Source organism: Panthera leo, chromosome B1 (assembly GCF_018350215.1).
Source record: "Panthera leo isolate Ple1 chromosome B1, P.leo_Ple1_pat1.1, whole genome shotgun sequence".
In the NCBI taxonomy this organism is placed as follows: Eukaryota; Metazoa; Chordata; class Mammalia; order Carnivora; family Felidae; genus Panthera; species Panthera leo.
In genome coordinates this window covers 35,535,386-35,554,674 of record NC_056682.1, presented here as the reverse complement: position 1 = coordinate 35,554,674, position 19,289 = coordinate 35,535,386, and the positions used below count along the sequence as shown (strand labels likewise).

General features: G+C 39.2%; 1 protein-coding gene across 5 annotated transcripts in view; it reads left to right on the top strand.

Annotated features, from left to right (window-relative positions):
- PIWIL2 (piwi like RNA-mediated gene silencing 2) overlaps positions 1–19,289 on the top strand; it is a 75,788-nt gene that overhangs the window by 32,663 nt on the left and 23,836 nt on the right. For all 5 annotated transcript variants that reach the window (XM_042934618.1, XM_042934620.1, XM_042934616.1 and 2 more), the window contains 4 exons: positions 324–425; positions 999–1,115; positions 1,704–1,792; positions 2,668–2,773. In XM_042934618.1, the coding sequence (XP_042790552.1) occupies positions 324–425; positions 999–1,115; positions 1,704–1,792; positions 2,668–2,773 (414 nt within the window). The remainder of the gene's footprint in view (positions 1–323; positions 426–998; positions 1,116–1,703; positions 1,793–2,667; positions 2,774–19,289) is intronic.

The window sequence follows — 19,289 nt, the reverse complement described above, 5'->3', positions numbered from 1 at the left end:
AGCAGCAACTAAAAAGTAATCTTTGCAAATTTTCAAGCCTGCCTTGTTCAGGCATCTTAATTTTCCTAAGGAAGAACTCAGGTAGTCAGGGCCACCTCTAGATAATTTATGGTATTCTATCCCGTATTTCTGCAAAGAAGCCCTGAATCCAGCAAAGGTTCAAGGACCTGTTCGGGGTTGGAGTGTCTACCCTCTTTGTTTCAGTCCCTTTTGCCTTAAAGGTCCTATGACTTCACAGGCTCTTAGACTGCCCACAGCTGGAGTCCCATCAAGGTCCCCTGCGACTTCCAAAGCCTGACTTATATGTACTTTATCTCTTCAAGAGGAAGATACAGATGGTTGTTTGCATCATCATGGGAACACGTGACGACCTCTATGGGGCTATTAAAAAGCTGTGCTGTGTGCAGGCTCCTGTGCCCTCACAGGTGAGTGGAGAGCTAGGCAGGAGGCATACATGGAAACTCTATAACCTCCCTTGAGGTTTTGAAAAGAGGGGTACAGATGTTCAAAAACTGAAGTTACTATTAGAAGCCATCATGTGTAACCTTTCTGGTGGAAAGTTCCCCTTATTAGAGTAACCTGGTGAAAAGCAGAGGCTCTTTGTAAATAAATACTGCCTTCATATCCACAAATGAGTACTCTTGCTGGTTCAGAGAGTGAGCTGCTGGGTGGTTTCACATGACTGGGTTCTGAGAGTATAGGCTTCACTCTGAAAGGGGAAAGCTGTTAATCCTAAGTAGGTTTGTTTGTTTGTTTGTTTAATTTATTCTGTGTGAGATCCTTTTGAAAGTTTTTGGGTTTTGGTTGTCTTTTTGTTTTGATGTGTGTTGTGTGTGCGCGTGCATGCCTACATAGAAATCCTAGAATTAGAGCTAGTCATGCATAGTGTATTGCCTGCTAACTGGGGTTTCTTAAACAAATGTGGTGTTTACTTCAGGCTTGTTTATATCGTCTGACAGGCTTATAGTGTCCCCTTTCTCCACACCCCTTTATTATAGGTCATCAATGTTCGAACCATTGGTCAGCCAACCAGGCTTCGGAGTGTGGCCCAGAAAATTTTACTTCAGATTAATTGTAAATTGGGTGGTGAGCTCTGGGGAGTGGATATTCCTCTGGTGAGTGATGCTGAGATGTTTTCTTCATTCAATTTAGCTCTCCAGAGACTTCTACCTAGCTATTTTCCTAGTTTTCCTCATAGAGTTATCCTTATTCTCCATGCTTAGTGGTCTAAATGGTTCATGGCCTGCTTTTGTGTAGCCCACGTCCTGAGAATGGTTTCTATAACCTTAGTTGAAACCAATAAAAATAAGACTGATATTTTCTGACACATGAAAATTATATGACATTCCATTTTCATTGTCCTTAAATGCAGTTTTATTGGAATATAGCTATACTTCTTTACAGACTAACTGTGGCTGCTCTTCTGTTGTAATGACAGACAAAATTGAGCAGTTCCTACAGAGACTGTGGCTCACAAAGCCCAGTGTTATTTACTGTACGGTCCTTTACAGGAAAAGCATGCTGATCCTTGTTCTACATCTCTGACTTATTCATAGTGTTTAAAAAAAATGTCAAGTTGATTACAGTCTCTTTCTTCCTCCAGAATTCATTTTCATATGTTGCTTTTGGGGTTCAGATAATAATTGAAGATGGGGTGATGGATTGCTTGGTTTTTCTGGTTTGTTTTTTGTTTTCTAACCCAGAAACAATTAATGGTGATTGGGATGGATGTTTACCATGACCCCAACCGAGGCATGCGCTCCGTGGTTGGCTTTGTTGCAAGCATCAATCTGTAAGTCTACTCAGTTCCATTTTGTTTGGTTACCTCATTTTGATGCCTAATCTTATTGTAAATCTAGCAAATACTTTTTGAATATTTTGTATTATAGTAAAAGTATACTTTAGAAAAGAATACTTAACTCTATTTTCTCCTTTATCTTTCTATTAGTTTATGCAGCCTGTTTAGCAAGCTTGTCAGGTCTGTAAGTTTGTTGCCTCAAATGTGGTCTGGTCTTCTTCAGAATGGGGGCTCTGTCTTGGTGTTTTTTCCCCCTAGGAATGAGGGATTTTTTTGTTTGTTCTGATTAAAAACAAGACCTGTTCATGCAGATACCTGCAGAAATTTAGAAAGTGAAGGTTCCTCGTGGACCATCTTTTATTGACCACCACCAAAGGTTTGAAGTATATATACTTTTCAAATTCTCACTTATGTGCATAGTAACACGTATAGGTGGTGCACGTATGTTCACAAAATGGCATATTGCTATGTATGCTATTTCTTGTTTTATGTACTTAAATTGTATATTGCAGATATTTTCACATATCAATACAAAGAATCTCAACCAATTCTTTTTAACTGCTGCATGGAATTTATTGTATGCCAGAACACTATTTAACTAGTCCTCTGTTGGTGGATATCTGAAATTTTTTCAGTTGGAAGCAGTTTTGTATCAAATACCACAATTATGCCTATATTTTTACATTCTGTGTATGACTTACATATATATCTTTTCTCATATTAACGTATGTTTTTATCTGTAACATAAATGCATTTACTAGATACCGTATCGGTGCATAGAGGCGCCTCTGTGCTGACATTCAGACTGTGAGCCTTCCTCTGTGAGTGTGTGTTCATCTCTCTCTCTCTCTTTACTACCTCCTCCACAGCACACTCACAAAATGGTATTCACGAGTGGTGTTCCAGATGCCTCATCAGGAGATTGTGGATAGCCTGAAGCTATGCCTGGTGGGCTCCTTAAAAAAGTTTTATGAGGTAAGGGGAACAGAAATTCTAGAGTTGTTTTTAAGGACTACCTATCTGACCACTTTAAGAGGAAGTCTGATTTAGTGGGAGGGATCCCATATTGGAGGTGAATCTCCTAAACAGACTGAAAAGTTAGTCATTGCTGAACAGGCAGCTCAAAGGGACTGCTTTCAGGCTTCTACTTGTACAGAGCAGCATAAAGAGATAAATGCTTTGATTTTGCTGGGTAAGTAATGATTATTTCCCCAGATTGTAATAAGCCTGATGCCTATAGATATAATCTCATGCCCTTATCAGGGAAGTGAGGGTAAATTTCAGCAATTAAAGCTTTTGAATTTACTCAGCTTTTTATGACTATTATTAGGCACTTTTCATTTTGGTTCAAGACAAATGCCTCCCTATAATCACCCCTAGAACTCCCAGGAATGCTAACCATAGAGAATTGCTGTCATTAAACTGATATTGGGTCTGGCACAATGAGCAAGCAAAATACTGGGTTTTGCCTTGGCCAGTACATCAAAGGAAGCGTTGATAAGTGGCTTTCATTTCTTAGGGTCAGAGTTAGCCCTTTGCATGGAGATTAACAGCAAGAAATTTAATAATTTCATATGATTACAGTCAGTCACTAGAACTCCACCTTGTTTCCTTTTAGATTAATGTTCCCTACACTGTCCTTCAAACAGTTTGATGTTTTTCAGTGTTAGAGATAAGGAAAAAAAAAAAAAAAGTTGAATTCTGTCTCTAAGGAGACCTGTATGATACACTACTTTGTCACCAAGTTCTAACACCTTCATTTTTTTTTCCTTTTCCTTTTTTTTTAAATTTATATTCAAGTTAGTTAACATACAGTGTAGTCTTGGCTTCAGGAGTAGAACCCAGTGATTTCATCTCTTACATAAGGACACCCAGTGCTCATCCTGAAAAGTGCCCTCCTTAATGCTTGTCACCCATTTAACCTCTACTCCATCGCCACCAGCAACCCTCAGTTTGTTCTCTGTACTTAAGAGTCTCTTATGGTTTGTCTCCTCTGTTTTTATCTTATTTTTTCTTCACTTTCCCTATGTTCATGTGTTGAGTTTTTCAAATTCCACATATGAGTGAAATCATGATATCTGTCTTTCTCTGACTGACTTATTTCACTTAGCACATAATACCCTCCAGTGCTAGCCACATTGTTGCAGATGGCAAGCATTCCGCCTTTTTAATCTCTGAGTAATATTCCACTGTATATATACACCACATTTTCTTAATCCATCAATTGACGGATATTTGTGTTCTTTCCATAATTTGACTATTGTTAATAGCACTGCTATAAACATTGGGGTGCATGTGTCCCTTTGAATCAGCACTCCTGTATACTTTGGATAAATGCCTAGTAGTGCAATTGCGGAGTCGTAGGGTAGTTCTATTTTTAATTTTTTGAGGAACCTCCATACTGTTTTCAGAGTAGCTGTACCAGTTTGCATTCCCACCAGAGTGCAAAAGGGTTCTTCTTTCTCTACATTCTTGCCAACATCTGTTGTTTCCTGAGTTGTTAATTTTAGCCCTCCTGACAGGTGTGAGGTGGTATATCTTATTGTGGTTTTGACTTGTATTTCCCTGATGATGAGTGATGGTGAGCATCTTTTCATGTGTCTGTTTGCCATCTGGAAGTCTTTTTTGGAAAAGCGCCTCTTCATGTCTTCTGCCCATTTCTTTACTGGATTGTTTGTTTTTTTGGGTGTTGAGTTTGGTAAATTCTTTATAGACTTTGGCTATTAACCCTTATCTAATATGTCATTTGCAAATATCTTCTCCCATTCTGTTGGTTGCCTTTTAGTTTTGTTGATTGTTTCCTTTGCTGTGCAGAAGCTTTTTATCTTGATGAGTTCCGAATAGTTCATTTTTGCTTTTATTTCCCTTGCCTCCAGAGACATGTTGAGTAAGAAGTTGCTGTGGCCTAGGTCAAAGAGGTTGCTGCCTGCTTTCTCCTGTAGGATTTTGATGGTTTCCTGTCTTACATTTAGGTCTTTCATCCATTTTGAATTTATTTTTGTGTATGGTGTAAGAAAGTGGTCCAGTTTCATTCTTCTGCATGTTGCTGTCCAGTTCTCCCAGCACCATTTGCTAAAGAGACTGTCTTTTTTCCATTGAATATTCTTTCCTGCTTTGTCAAGGATTAGTTGGCCATTTATTTGTCCATTTCTGGGTTCTCTATTCTAGTCCATTGGTCTATGTGTTTGTTTTTATGGGTTAAAGTCCAGGATTGTGATGCCTCCAGCTTTGGTTTTCTTTTTCAGCATTACTTTGGCTCTTTGGGGTCTTTCGTGGTTCCATACAAATTTTAGGATTCTTTGTTCTAGTTTTGTGAAGAATGCTTATGTTATCTTGATAAGGATTGCACTGAATATGTAGGTTGCTTTGGTAGTATTGACATTTTAACTGTATTTATTCTTCCAATCCATGAACATGAAATATTTTACCATTTCTTTGTCTTCTTCATTTTCTTTCATAAGCTTTCTATAGTTTTCAGTGTACAGATCATTTACCTCTTTGCTTAGGTTTATTCATAGGTGTTTTATGGTTTTTGGTGCAATTGTAAATGGGACTGATTCCTTGATACCTCTTTCTGTTGCTTCATTATTGATGTATAGAAATGCAACTGATTTCTGTATATTGATTTTATATCCCACGACTTTGCTGAATTCATGCATCAGCTCTAGTAGTTTTTGGTGGAATCCTTCAGGTTTTTGCATGTAGTGTCATGTCATCTGCGAAGAGTGAAAGTTTGACTTCTTTGCCAATTTGGATGCCTTTTATTTCGTTTTGTTGTCTGATTGCTGAGGCTAGGACTTCCAACACTATGTAAAACAACAATGGTGAGAGTGGACATCCCTATTGTGTTCCTGACCTGAGGGGGGAAGCTCTCAGTTTTTCCCCATTGAGGATATTAGCTGTGGGCCTTCAGATATGGCTTTTATGATGTTAAGGTATGTTCCTTCTATCCCGACTTTCTTGAGGGTTTTTATCAAGAAAGGATGCTGTACTTTGTCAAATGCTTTTTCTGCATCTACTGACAGGATCATATGGTTCCTATCCTTTCTTCTAATGTGCTGTATCATGTTGATTGATTTGCGAATATTGAACCAGTCTTGTGCCCAGGAATGAATCCCACTTGATCGTGGTGAATAATTCTTTTAATATACTGTTGAATTCGATTTGGTAGTATCTTGTTGAGTTTTTTTGAATCAAGGTTCATCAGGGATATTGGCATGTAATTCTCCTTTTTAGTGGGGTCTCTGGTTTTGAAATCAAGGTAGTGCTGGTTTCATAGAATGAGTTTGGAAGCTTTCCTTCCATTTCTATTTTTTGGAATAGTTTGAGAAGAATAGGTATTAACTCTGCTTTAAATGTCTGGTAGAATTCCCCTGGGAAGCCATCTGGCCCAAGACTCTTATTTCTTGGGAGATTTTTTTGATAAACGATTCAAATTCTTTGCTGGCTATGGGTCTGTTCAGATTTTCTATTTCTTCCCGTTTGAGTTTTGGTAGTGTGTGGGGGGGGGGGGGGGGAATTTGTCCATTTCTTCCAGATTGTCCAGTTTGTTGGCATATGATTTTTATAGTTCTCTTATAATTGTTTGTATTTCTGTGGTGTTCGTTGTGATCTCTCGTCTTTCATTTGTGATTTTATCTGTTTGGGTCCTTTCTTTTTGAGAAGTATGGCTAGGGGTTATCAATTTTGTTTATTTTTTCCAAAAGCCAGTTCTTAGTTTGATAACTAAGAACATTGATCTGTTCTACTGTTTTTGTTTTTTTATTTTTTTGGATTCTGTAACATTTATTTCTGCTCTAATTTCTATTATTTCCCCTTTTCTGCTGGATTTGGGCTTTATTTGCTGCTCCTTTTCTGGCTTCTTTAGGTGTAAGGTTAGGTTGTGTATTTGGGACCTTTCTTAAGATAGGCCTAAATTGCATTGTATTTTCCTATTAGGACTGCCTTTGCTACATCCCACAGGGTTTGGACTGTCATGTTTTCATTTTCATTTGCTTCCATGTATTTTTTTTTTTTTTATGTCTTCTTTAAGTTCCTGGTTAACCCATTCATTGTTTAGTAGGATGTTCTTTAACCTCCATGTATTTCGGGGGCTTTCCAAATTTTTTCTTGTGGTTGATTTCAAATTTCATAATATGATCTGAAAATACTCATGGTATGATCTCAGTCTTTTTGTACCTGTTGAGGGCTGTGTCACGACCCAAAATATCATCTATTTGGAGAATGTTCCATGTGCACACTAAAGAAGAATGTGTATTCTGCTGCTTTAGGGTAAAGTGTTCTGAATATATCTGTTAAGTCTATCTGGTCTAGTGTGTCATTCAGAGCTCTTGGTTCCTTATTGATTTTCTGCCTATATGATCTGTCCATTGTTGTAAATGAAGTATTAAAGTCTGCTAGGGGCGCCTGGGTGGCTCAGTCGGTTGAGCATCTGACTTCAGCTCAGGTCATGATCTTGCAGTCCGTGAGTTCGAGCCCCGCGTCGGGCTCTGTGCTGACAGCTCAGAGCCTGGAGCCTGCTTCGGATTCTGTGTCTTCCTCTCTCTCTGCTCCTCCCCTGCTCGCACTCTGTCTGTCTCTCAAAAATAAATAAAGATTAAAGTCTGCTACAATTATGGTATTATTATCAATAAGTTTCTTTGTGATTAATTGATTTATATATTTGGGTGCTTTCATGTTGGGGGCATAAATATTTACAATTGTTAGCTCCTCTTGATGGATAGATCCCTTAATTATGATATAATGCCCTTCTTCATTTCTTGTTACAGTCTTTAAAATCTAGTTTGTCTGATACAAGTATGGCCACTTCAGTTTTCTTTTGATGTCCATTAGCATGATAGATGGTTTTCCATCCCCTCACTTTCAGTCTGCAGGTGTCCTCAGGTCTAAAATGAGTCTCTCAGAGGGGTGCCTGGGTGGCTCGGTCGGTTGAGTGTCCAACTTCGGCTCAGGTCATGATCTTGCAGTTTGTGGGTTCGAGCCCCGCGTCGGGCTCGGTGCTGACAGCTTGGAGCCTGGAGTCTGCTTCAGATTCTGTGTCTCCGTCTCTCTCTGCCCCTCCCCTGCTTGTGCTCTGTCTCTATCAAAAATAAATAAAATGTAAAAAAAAAAAATTTTTTTTTAAATGAGTCTCTTAGGGGTGCCTGGGTGGTTCAGTCAGTTAAGTGTCCAACTTTGGCTCAGGTCATGATCTTGTAGTCTGTGAGTTCAGGCCATGCATTAGACTGTGTGCTGACAGCTCCAGAGTTTGAAGCCTGCTTTCAATTCTGTGTCTCCCTCTCTCTGCCCCTCCCCAGCATGCATGCGTGTGCTCTGTAGCTCTCTCTCTGTCTCTCAAAACTAAATATTAAATAAAATGAGTCTCTTGTAGACAGCATGGATCTTGTCTTTTTATCCAGTCTGATACCCTGTGCCTTTTTATTTAGTCCATTTGCATTCAGAATCATAATTTAAAGATATTAACTTAGTACCATTCTGTTATCTGTAGGTTTCATGTTTGTTTTGATGGTCTTTCCACTCACATAGTCCCCGTAGGATCTCTTGCAGGGCTGGTTTAGTGGTCACAAACTCCTTTAGTTTTTGTCTGGGAAAGTCTTTCTCTCTCCTTCTATTCTGAATGACAGCTTTGGTGGATAAAGGATTCTTGGCTGCATATTTTTCTTATTCAACACACTGAATATTTCCTGCCACTCTCTTCTGGCCTGCCAAGTTTCAGTGGACAGTTCTGCTACTAACCTTATGTGTCTACCCTTGTAGGCTAAGGACCTTTTGTCCCTAGCTGCTTTCAGAATTCTCTTTTTATCTTTGTATTTTGCCAGTTTCATTATGATATGTCATGGTACTGACCTGTTTTGTTGGTTTTGAAGGGAGTTATCTTTGCCTCTTGGACTTGGATGCCTGTTTCCTTCCCCAGATTAAGGAAATTCTCAGCTATAATTTGTTCAAATCTTCTCCTTTCTTTTGCTTTTCCTCTTCTATTACTCCTATGATACAGATTTTGTTTAAGGAATCACGTAGTTCATGATCTAGTACTTTCCTCTCTCTCTTTTTTTCAGATTCATTATTTTCCATAATTTTATCTTCTGTTTCACCAATTCTCTCCTCTGCTTCTTCCATCCTTGCCTAGTCACTGTAACTAGTTTACTAGTTTACTTTGCATCTCAGTGATAGCGTTTTTAAATTCATCCTGACTAGTTCTTAGGTCTTTGATCTCTGCAGGCAAGAGTTTCTCTGGTGTCTTCTGTGCTTTTTTAAAGCCCAAGTATTAGTCTTATGACCATTACTCTAAATTCTGGTTCACATATATTGTTTATATCTGTTTTGGCAATTCTCTGGCTGTGATTTCTTGTTGAACTTTCTTTTGGGGAAAATTCCTCTGTTTTATCATTTTGGCTAAGTTTCTGTCTTTTGCATGTTTTAAAAGCTTGTTATGTGTCCTGCACCTGAGAGTATCATATTAAGAAGGAATCATAACACTGTCTAAAGCCTGGCACTTCAGCAAGTGTTTTAGGCGTGTGTTGCATGCACTCTGTTGTGGTTTGGCTGCTTTATCCCACTAGTCAGTCCTCTGTAGAGCTCTTCCTTGATTGTAGTAGTGGGGTGTTTAGACCTTCAACCAGGTATGCTTTGATTCGTTTGTTGAAGTAACCCTGGGAAACAAAAGGAAAGGTGAGGGGAAGCCTTGATCCTGCCAAGCTGTCTCCCTCCAACTGTGGAGATCCTTCTGCCACTCCACAGATCAATTTCCTGGGTGTTCCAAGTGATAATGACCTCAATACAGCTGTGTTTGAGGGACAAGGAAAATCCTGGTTCCCCTATTTCTCTGCCATCTTAACTCCCTCCCCATACCTTCCTTTTCCTTGTTGTTGATGCTATGGTTTTCCTTCAAGTTCTGTCTGTTAAGGCCTAGCTCAAAGATTACTTCTGTGAAGGCTTTTCCATTTCTCCCCACTGCTCTTTCCCGTAAAGAGACTTATTTCTTTATGTTCCTTCCTCTTCCAAGGCCCTTTGTTTATATTCTGTGTAGTGATGTTATATCCTGCCTTATATTAGTTATTTGCATCCTTCTTTCTCCGGGTTGTAAATTACTTGAGCACTGCTTGGTTATTGATGGCTGTGTAACAGATTTACCATAAAACTTAGTAGCATGCAGTGGGCATTTATAACGTTTAAGTCAAGAAGTTGGACAGGATGCAGTGGGCTCTGGTGCCTCTTCATGTGGTCTTTCCACATGAGCTAGTTTGGGCTTCCTCACATTGTGGTGGCAGGGTTCAAGATGTACGCTTTCCAAGAAACTGAGAGTCACGTGGAAGTCATGTTGCTTTTATACCTTAGCCTTGAAAGTTATGCAGTATCACGTTCACTGCATTCATTTGTCCAGTATATCATTATGAATATGCCTTATAATTGGAGGAGCCAGTGTGGAGTAAGGATAGATTTAAAGAAACAACTAATCTGCTCTTTTTAAAGTTGTTACATACATTTTCATATTTTTGTTCTAATTTAATTGCCTTCCCCCCCCCCCCCCCCCGATTTGCCACTGTTTGTACACAATAAATTTGTACAGAACTCTTTGCCATAGAAAGTAGCTGGTGGTTTGTTAACCAATCTAGTTCTTTCTCAGGCCATTTGTTCCATCAGTTTTATATCCTGAAGAAGCATTAACCCAACTTCCCAATATATTTGATTATCAATATCAGGATTATCATAAGATTTGTTTAAGTAATATAACTGAATCTTACCAGTGAGGTTAGTGTCACATCACATTGTGATATGGTAGTAAATATAATCTGAAATATGAGTCAAAAGATAGTGGCATGTTGCTAGAGTCCCACTCAGGCATGAATAATTAGTCTAGTTTTTCATCATATTACATGACCAAAATGTCTCCCAGAACTATGCCAGTTACATTTCCAGACTTCCATTTGACATTGTCAGGTTCTAAAAGCAAAAGTAGTCTCAGCAACATGGCTTCACCCTTTCAGGTTGCTGGTATACTTGAGCTAACACACAATAGGATCATCTCTTACTCTAAGCCTATTTGAGATACAAATACAATATTGCATAACGATTGATTCATTCTTTTATCCTCAGCTCCCATTCTTTCATCTTTCCAGTTCTACCCTAACATTTCTGCCTTTGGAACCAGTGTTAGGTTTGGCCACTGTGCTGGTGTAGATTGCTGACAGCAGTGCTAGCATGGCAGGTGCTTCCCCCTCAATCCATTCTCATTAATAGGGAAGGGTTACACAGGTTCAGAATTAGTGAACTCTCTGACCTCTAGCTAAATACAGTTTATAAAGGTTTTCTTTTTAATGTTTATTTACTTTTGAGGGAGACAGACTGTGAGTGGGGAAAGGGCAGAGAGAGAGGGAGACACACAATCCAAAACAGGCTCTAGGCCATCAGCACAGAGCCTGATGCGGAGATCGGACTCATGGACAGTGAGATCTTGACCTGAGCCGAGTCAGGCTCCCAACTGACTGAGCCACCTAAGCGCCCCTAGCTAAATGCAGTTTAGCTGTATTTCCTGTGAACCTCCATTTTGCTAGAGGGGATCAAAGCACAGTCCACCTCATGAGGCCCTTAGGAATTTTATCATAAAGGTTTAAAAATATAGTTATAAAAAATATATACGACTACAGTTTTTTTTCTTTAACATTTATTCATTTTTCAGACAGAGAGACAGAGCACAAGCTGGGGAGGGGCACAAAGAGAGAAAGGGAGACACAGGATCCGAAGCAGGCTCTAGGCTCTGAGCTGTCAGCACAGAACTTGACACGGGGCTCGAACCCACAAACAATGAGATTATGACCTGAGCTGAAGTAGCCTGCCCAACCGACTGAGCCACCCAGGCATCCCTGACTACAGTTTTTTGCTTAGGGATTGTTATAGGCTGAATTGTATCTCCTCCTACCCACAACAAAGATACTGAAGTTCTAACCACCACCCAGTACTAGTGAATGTGTTTGGAAATAGGACCTTTGCAGATGAGATGGAGTTAAGATGAGGTCATTAGAGTGGGCCCCAATCCAATATGACTGTGGTCTTAATGAAAGGAGGAGATTTGAACACAGGGGTGGATACATGTAGACAAAAGACAATGTGAAGACAAAGATCACCATCTACAAGCCAAGGAACACTTAAGGCCACCAGAGGCTAGGAGGGAGGTCGTAGAACAGATTATCCCTTATAGCCCTCAGAAGGAGTCAACCCTGCCAGCACCCTGATGTTAGACTCCTGTCCTCTAGCCCTGTGAAACAATGCATTTGTGTTGTTGAAGCCACTCAGTTAGTGTGGTACTTTGTTATGGTAGACCTAGTGAACGAATACACAGTTCATCCCAGTTCTAACACCTGCAGTTTCAGCTCTGGTCTGAGAACCAGTAGGAAAAAAGAATATTGAGATCTTGTGGGGAAAACAAAATATTGTTATACTAGCATTCTTCTCCACTCCCTCTTCTCTAGATCCCCCAGGGAAGGGGAGGGACATTTTCTGGGCCCTGTTCATGTTGAATGTTAGTACACACTCTTGAAAGCATGCAAATCAGCCTTTCTCGACTTTATCCCTTTGGTGTTAGACAAAAAACGTTTCAATTGCCCATTCTATTCTCTACCAAACTGTTACTCTGAGGGTGAAAATATGTTCCTTGGTCTGAGGAAATGTGAGTTGGCAGTCCAAATTGGTGCAGTATCTTCTGTTTCAGTCCTTTTGTTTAGTATTTTGAACATTTATATCTACCAGCAGGTATGCATAGCCCAGTCAACAATAGATGTCTGTTTATGTCAAGAACTGTTTGTTGCCTCCTGGAGCTACCAGGGTCCGTGTAACTTGCCAACTATGTGCAAGGCCTTCCGCTCAGGGAATCTACCCCAGAACCATCTGCATTCTCTGTATCTCCTCTTGTCAGAAGAATTCCTGTTGGCATTTTGCACTTCTGAGGGTGTAAGAGAAATATCGAGATTCAACCCATTTCTGCATTGCCGTAGCCCCCAATGTCATTTCATGGATCCAGGTGTCACCTCAGACAAACAAGCACACCAAAATAACTGCTTGTTAGTTCCAACCTCTTTTTGATCCTCAAGATAATGAATGATTCCCCATTTACTCTCCCCCCTACTTACTGATTATGTCTACTGTCCTTTTCTGTCTCTCATTTATTGATTTTGGGTTATATAGAAGTAATTGTAAAATGCATGGCATTTTGTGTCTGTCTTATTGCTTCAGTGTGTTTTTAAGGCTCATGCAAGTTGTAGCTCATGTAGTTGTAGCTCATGCAAGTTTTGTTTTTTTGTATGGATGAATAATATTCCATTGCATATTTATTCCACAATTGGTTTATTCATTATTGATGGACATTTGGACTTGTTCCCACCTTTTGACTATTTAGAATACTGCTGTAACATGCTTGATTATGTATTTGCTTGAGTACATATTTGCATTTCTTTTGGGTAGATACCTAGGAGTAAAATTGATGGGCCATAAGGTAATTCTGTATTCAACTTTTTGAGGAACCAGCAAACTTTTCTGCAGTGGTTACAGCATTTTCTTTCCTACCAGCAATGTATAGGGGTCTCAATTTCTCTGCATCCTTGCCAATACTTTGTTTTCCATTTTTAACTATAACCATTGTGAAGTGGTATCTCACTGTGGTTTTAACTTGCATTTCCTTAATAACCAGTGATGTTGAACATCGTTTCATGTGCTTATTGTCCATTTGTATATCTTCTTTGAAGAAGTCTTTTCAGATCTTTTCCCCATTTTTTAATTGAGCTATTTGTCTTTTTGTTGTTGACTTGTAAAGAGTTTTTTTTTTTTTTTTACATATTTTGGATACAGAATGCTTATTTGATAAGTGATTTGCAAATATTTTGTCCCATCCTATAGGATGTCTTCACTTTCTTGATAATGTTAATTTGATGCATAAAAATTTTTAGTTTTTATAAAGTCTAATTTTTGTATTTTTCTTTTTCTTTTTTTGCTTTTGGTGTCAAATCTAAGAATCTGTTGCCAAATCTGAGGTCATGAACATTTATCCCTATGTTTTCATGTAACAATTTTGAGTATTACCTCCTGTATTTAGGTCATTGATCCATTTTGAGTTATATTTTGTATATGGAGTGAGGTAGGGATCCATCTTTATTCTTTGACATGTGGTTATCCGCTTATCCCAGCACCACTTGTTGAGGAGTCTGTATTCCTTCTCCATAGATGGTTTTGGCATCCTTGTTTAAATGGTTTTGGCATCCTTGTTCGGTTGGGGGGCATCTGGGTGGCTCAGTTGGTTCAGTGTCCAACTTCATTTTGGCTCAGGTCATGATCTCATGGCTCATGAGATCAAGCCCTGTGTTGGGCTCTGTGCTGACAGCGTGGGGCCTGCTTGGGATTCTCTCCCTCTGGATCTGCCTGTTGGCCTGCTCACTCTCTCTCAAAATAAATAAATTAAAAAAATTTTTAAATAAACTTTTTAAAAAATTTAAAAAATCAGCTGGGCATAGGGGTGCCTGGGTGGCTCAGTTCAGTGTCAAACTCTTGATTTTGGCTTAGGTTATGATCATGCAGTTTGTACGATCAAGCCCCTTGTCAGGCTCTGCACTGACATAGCTTGCTTGGGATTCTCTCTCTCCCGCTCTCTGCCTGTGCCTCCCCTGCTTGTGTGTGTGCATGCTCTCACTCTCTCTCAAAATAAATATTTTTAAAAAATCAATTGGGCATAGATGTTTATTTCATAGAGTTTATCTCTGAACTCTAAATTCTGTTGGTCTAAATATCATTCTTGTCAGTACAAGACTGTTTTGATTACTGTTTTTTTATTTTTATTTATTATTTTTTATAATGTTGATCTTATTTTTTTTAATGTTTATTTTTATTTTTGAGAGAGAAAGAGTCCAGGCAGTGGAGAGGCAGAGAGAGAGAGAGAGGGGGAGACACAGAATCCAAAGCAGGCTCCAGGCTCTGAACTGTCAGCACAGAGCGTGATGTGGGCTCAAACTCACAAACCCCAAAATCATGACTTGAGCTCATTCAACTGAATGAGCCACCCAGGCACCCCTGTTTTTTATTTTTTAGGTAGTTTTGAAATTGGAAAGTGTGAGTCTTCCAGGTTTTCTTTTTTCAATATTGTTTTAGCTGTTCAGTGCCCCTTAGAATATCATATGAAATTTCCATCTCTGAAAAAAAAAAGCCATTGGAATTTTGATAAGGATTGCACTGAATTTATAGATTGCTTTGAATCTATAAATTTGAACTTACTAGGGAATAATTTTAAGTGTTTCAGTATTAAGTATATGTTAACTGCGAGTTTTCCGTAAACTTGTTTTATCATGTTAAGGAAGTTTCCTTTTGTTCATAATTTGATGAGCATTTTTATGTTGAAAGCATGTTGGGTTTTATCAGATGCTTTTTTTGCATATTAATTTTTAACAATCTTGTTCAGATTAATACCAAATTGATTTCGGTAGTACATAAAAACTTTGTTCTTATGTGATTCTATTCTTCTCCTGTTTTTGTGTGCTAATTCTATATTATGGTTCTCCAGAGAAACAGAATCAGTAGTGTGTGTGTATGTGTGTGTGTGTGTATAGGAGATTTGTTTACGTTAAGGCTTACATAATTTATGGAGGCTGGCAAGTCCAAAAACTTCAGAGTGGGTCAGCAGGCTGGAGACCTAGAGAATAGCTGATGTTGAAGATCAAATTTGAGTTTATCCTAATTTGTATTCTGTAGGCTTCTTGGATGTTCAGTTAAATTTTTCATCAAGTTTGGTAATTTCGGGTCCACTGTTTCTTCAGATATCCTTTTTGACCCTTTCTCTCTCACCTCTCCTACTGAGACTACAGTTATTTGTATTTGGTATATTTGATGACATCACATTTTTTCAGAGGCTGTGTGCATTTTTCTTCTTTTCCCTTCTTCTTTATCATACTGGATAATCTCAATTGACCGATCTCCTGCTTCAGTGGTTATTTCTTATGCCTAGTCAAATTGCTGTCAAGCCCCTCTGGTGGAATTTTCCCTTTCAGTTATTACACTTTTTACCTCCAGAATTTTTTTTTTTAATTTTTTTAATGTTTATTTTTGAGAGAGAGAGAGACAGATTACAAACCAGGGGTGGGAGGCAGAGAGAGAGGGAGACAGAGAATCCGAAGCAGGCTCCAGGCTGTCATCACAGAGCCCAGCGCAGGGCTTGAACTCATGAGCCATGAGACCGTGACCTGAGCTGAAGTCAGATACTTAACTGACTTGACTGAGCCACCCAGGCGCCCCATTTAACTCCAGAATTTCTATTTGGTTCTTGCTTGTAACTTCTTTCTCTTCATTGATGATCTTTTTGGTGAGACACTTCCTATACTTTCTTTAAAGATTTTAGATCTGGTTTCCTTTAGTTCTTTGAACAGTATTTAAAAAAATTTTTTTTAACATTTATTCATTTTTGAGAGACAGAGACAGCGCGAATGGGGGAGGGGCAGAGAGTGAGGGAGACACAGAATCTGAAGCAGGCTCCAGGCTCTGAGCTGTCAGCACAGAACCTGACGCCAGGCTCGAATCCACAAACTGTGAAATCATGACTTGAGCCCAAGTCAGATGCTTAACCATATGCTTAAGCGACTGAGCCACCCAGTCAGTTGAGCCACCCAGGCACCCCTGGGCAGTATTTAAAATACTGGTTTGGGGACGCCTGGGTGGCTCAGTCGTTTAAGCGTCTGACTCCGGCTCAGGTCATGATCTTGCAGATCATGAGTTCGAGCCCCGCATCGGGCTCTGTGCTGACAGCTCAGAGCCTGGAGCCTGCTTCAGATTCTGTGTCTCCCTCTCTCTCTGCCCCTCCCCCATTCGCTCTCTGTCTCTCTCTCTCTCTCAAAAATAAACATTAAAAAAAATAATACATTGTAAAAAATAAATAAATAAAATAAAATACTGGTTTAAGTCCTTGTCCTTGTCCAGTAAAGCCATCTGGATTTATCCCAGGCAGTTTCTATTGACTACTTTTTTTTTCATGTGAATGGGCCATATTTTACTGTTTCTTGGAAGGGCTGGATTCTTCTGAGGTTTCTCTTTTTGTCTTATAGATGACTGTCTTCATCCTGTGTATATCAGGATCTGTGTCCTGATATCTTCCTTTTTTTTTTTTTAGTTTATTTATTTATTTTGAGAGAGAGAGAGCGAGCACATGTGTGCACAAGTGGGAGAGGGACTAAGAGAGAGGGAGAGAATCCCAAGCAGGCTCTGCACTGTCAGCATGAGCCCGATGCAAGGATCAGTCCCACAAACCATGAGATCATGGCATGAGCTGAAATCAAGAGTCAGATGCTTAATCAACTGAGCCACCCAGGCACCCCCCCAATATATTCTTATAAAAGCACTACTAGTCATATTTGATTAGAGTCTGTTCCTTGTATAAAAATGGGTGACAGTAGTTTAGACTTAATCGAGGCAGTAAAAAGTCAACTGAAAGATGGGGTGCCTGGGTGGCTCAGTTGGTTAAGCATCTGACTTTGGCTCAGGTCATGATCTCACGGTTGCTGAGTTCAGGCCCCATATCAGGCTCTCTGCTGTCAGTGCAATGCCCGCTTCAGATCCTCTGTCTCCCTCTCTCTCTGCCCCTTAGAAGTTTGTGCGCACATGCACACGAACTCTCTCTCTTCTGTCTCTGTCTCTCTCTCTCTCAAAAATAAACCAAAAAAAAAAAAAGTCAACTGAAAGATAAGAAAAATATCAAACTGAAACATTGAGATACAAAGGGATGGGAGATAAAGGGTTAAAATATAATATATGCATAAGTGGCCCAGAGGGAAGTTAAAGAGGGTATACAACAGAAGAAATACCTGAAAAGACAATGATAAAGAATATTCCAAGAGTCCTGATAGAAAATAACAAAGCACAGATACAAGATACCCACAAAATCCCAAGTAGGATGTATAAAAACAAAATTATACTAGGCACATTGTAATAAAAGTCTTGAAAGACAAATACACACACACACACACACACACACACACACACACACACACGTGTGTTAAGAACAGTGAAAGGAAAATAAAAGAAAGGTTACTTTAAAAGAGCAACAAATGGACTAAAAGCTAACTTGTCAAAAGGAAAAGTGTAAGCCACAAGATAATAAAGTTAATAGCTATACAGTGCTTAAAGAAAATAACTGCCAGGGGTGCCTGGCTGGTTCAGTCAGTAGAGCATGCAACTCTGATCTTGGGGTCGTGAGTTCAGGCCCCATAATGGATATAGACATTATTGAAAAAAGAATAAAATCTTAAAAAAAAAATTGCTATCATAGAATCTAGTATTCACTAAAACTAATTTTTAATAAAGTGAAATAAAGACATTCCATGACAAATAAAAAAATTGAGACTTTTTGTCACTGGCAAGCTTGTATTGAAGGAAGATACGAAATGGCATTCTTTACCTGGAAGGAAAATTATTCTAGAGAGCAGCTTAGAAATGGTTTTAAGAATAAAAGTGGTAAAAATGGGATAAATTTGAATGAATACATACCATCTAAGATAATATACTATCCTGATAATATATATCCTGATATATATTCATGTGTGTGTTTAAATTTCAAATTAGGGGCGCCTGGGTGGCTCAGTCGGTTAAGCAGCCGACTTCGGCTCAGGTCATGATCTCATGATCCGTGAGTTCGAGCCCCGCGTCGGGCTCTGTGCTGACAGCTCAGAGCCTGGAGCCTGTTTCAGATTCTGTGTCTCCCTCTCTCTCTGCCCCTCCCCTGTTCATGCTCTGTCTCTCTCTGTCTCAAAAATAAATAAACGTTAAAAAAAAAATTTTTCAAATTAATGACAATAGTGCATACATCAGGAGGAAGTAAATGAAATTCCGTTGCTTTTAGTTGCTTGAATTGTTTAATATACTAATTTATATTACACTAGATTCGTTAAGGATCTATGTTGTGATTTCCAGGTTAGCCACTAAAAGTATAATAAAAGTATATAAATATCAAAATAAGAGAAAGCATAATAATTTTTTAAAAACTTAAAAAAAGGAAGAGAGGGAAAATGTGGAACAGGTGAGCCAAATAGCATGCATTTCTTGAATCTTGAAAATGTTATATACCACATTAAAGAAGCCAGTCATTTCAGTGAACAGAAGACCACAGATTCCATTTATTCAAGTGTTCAGGGGGTACCTGGGGGGTTCAGTTGGTTAAGCTTCCAAGCTGAAACTTCCAAACTGAAACTCTTGGTTTCAGCTCAGGTCATCATGTCATGGTTCGTGAGATCAAGCCCCACATCGGCTTCTGTGCTGGCAGTATGGAGCCTGCTTGGGATTCTCTGTCTCCCTCTCTGTCTGCCCCTCCCCCACTTGTGCTGTCTCTCTCCAAATAAATAAATAAACCTAAAAAAAAAATTTTTTTAAATGTTCAGGAGAGAGAGATACCAGAGACAAAAGGTATACCAGTGGTTGCTTAGGCCTGAGGTGGGGAGAGAGGATGAAACGGTGGTTAGGATGGTAATGTTTCTGA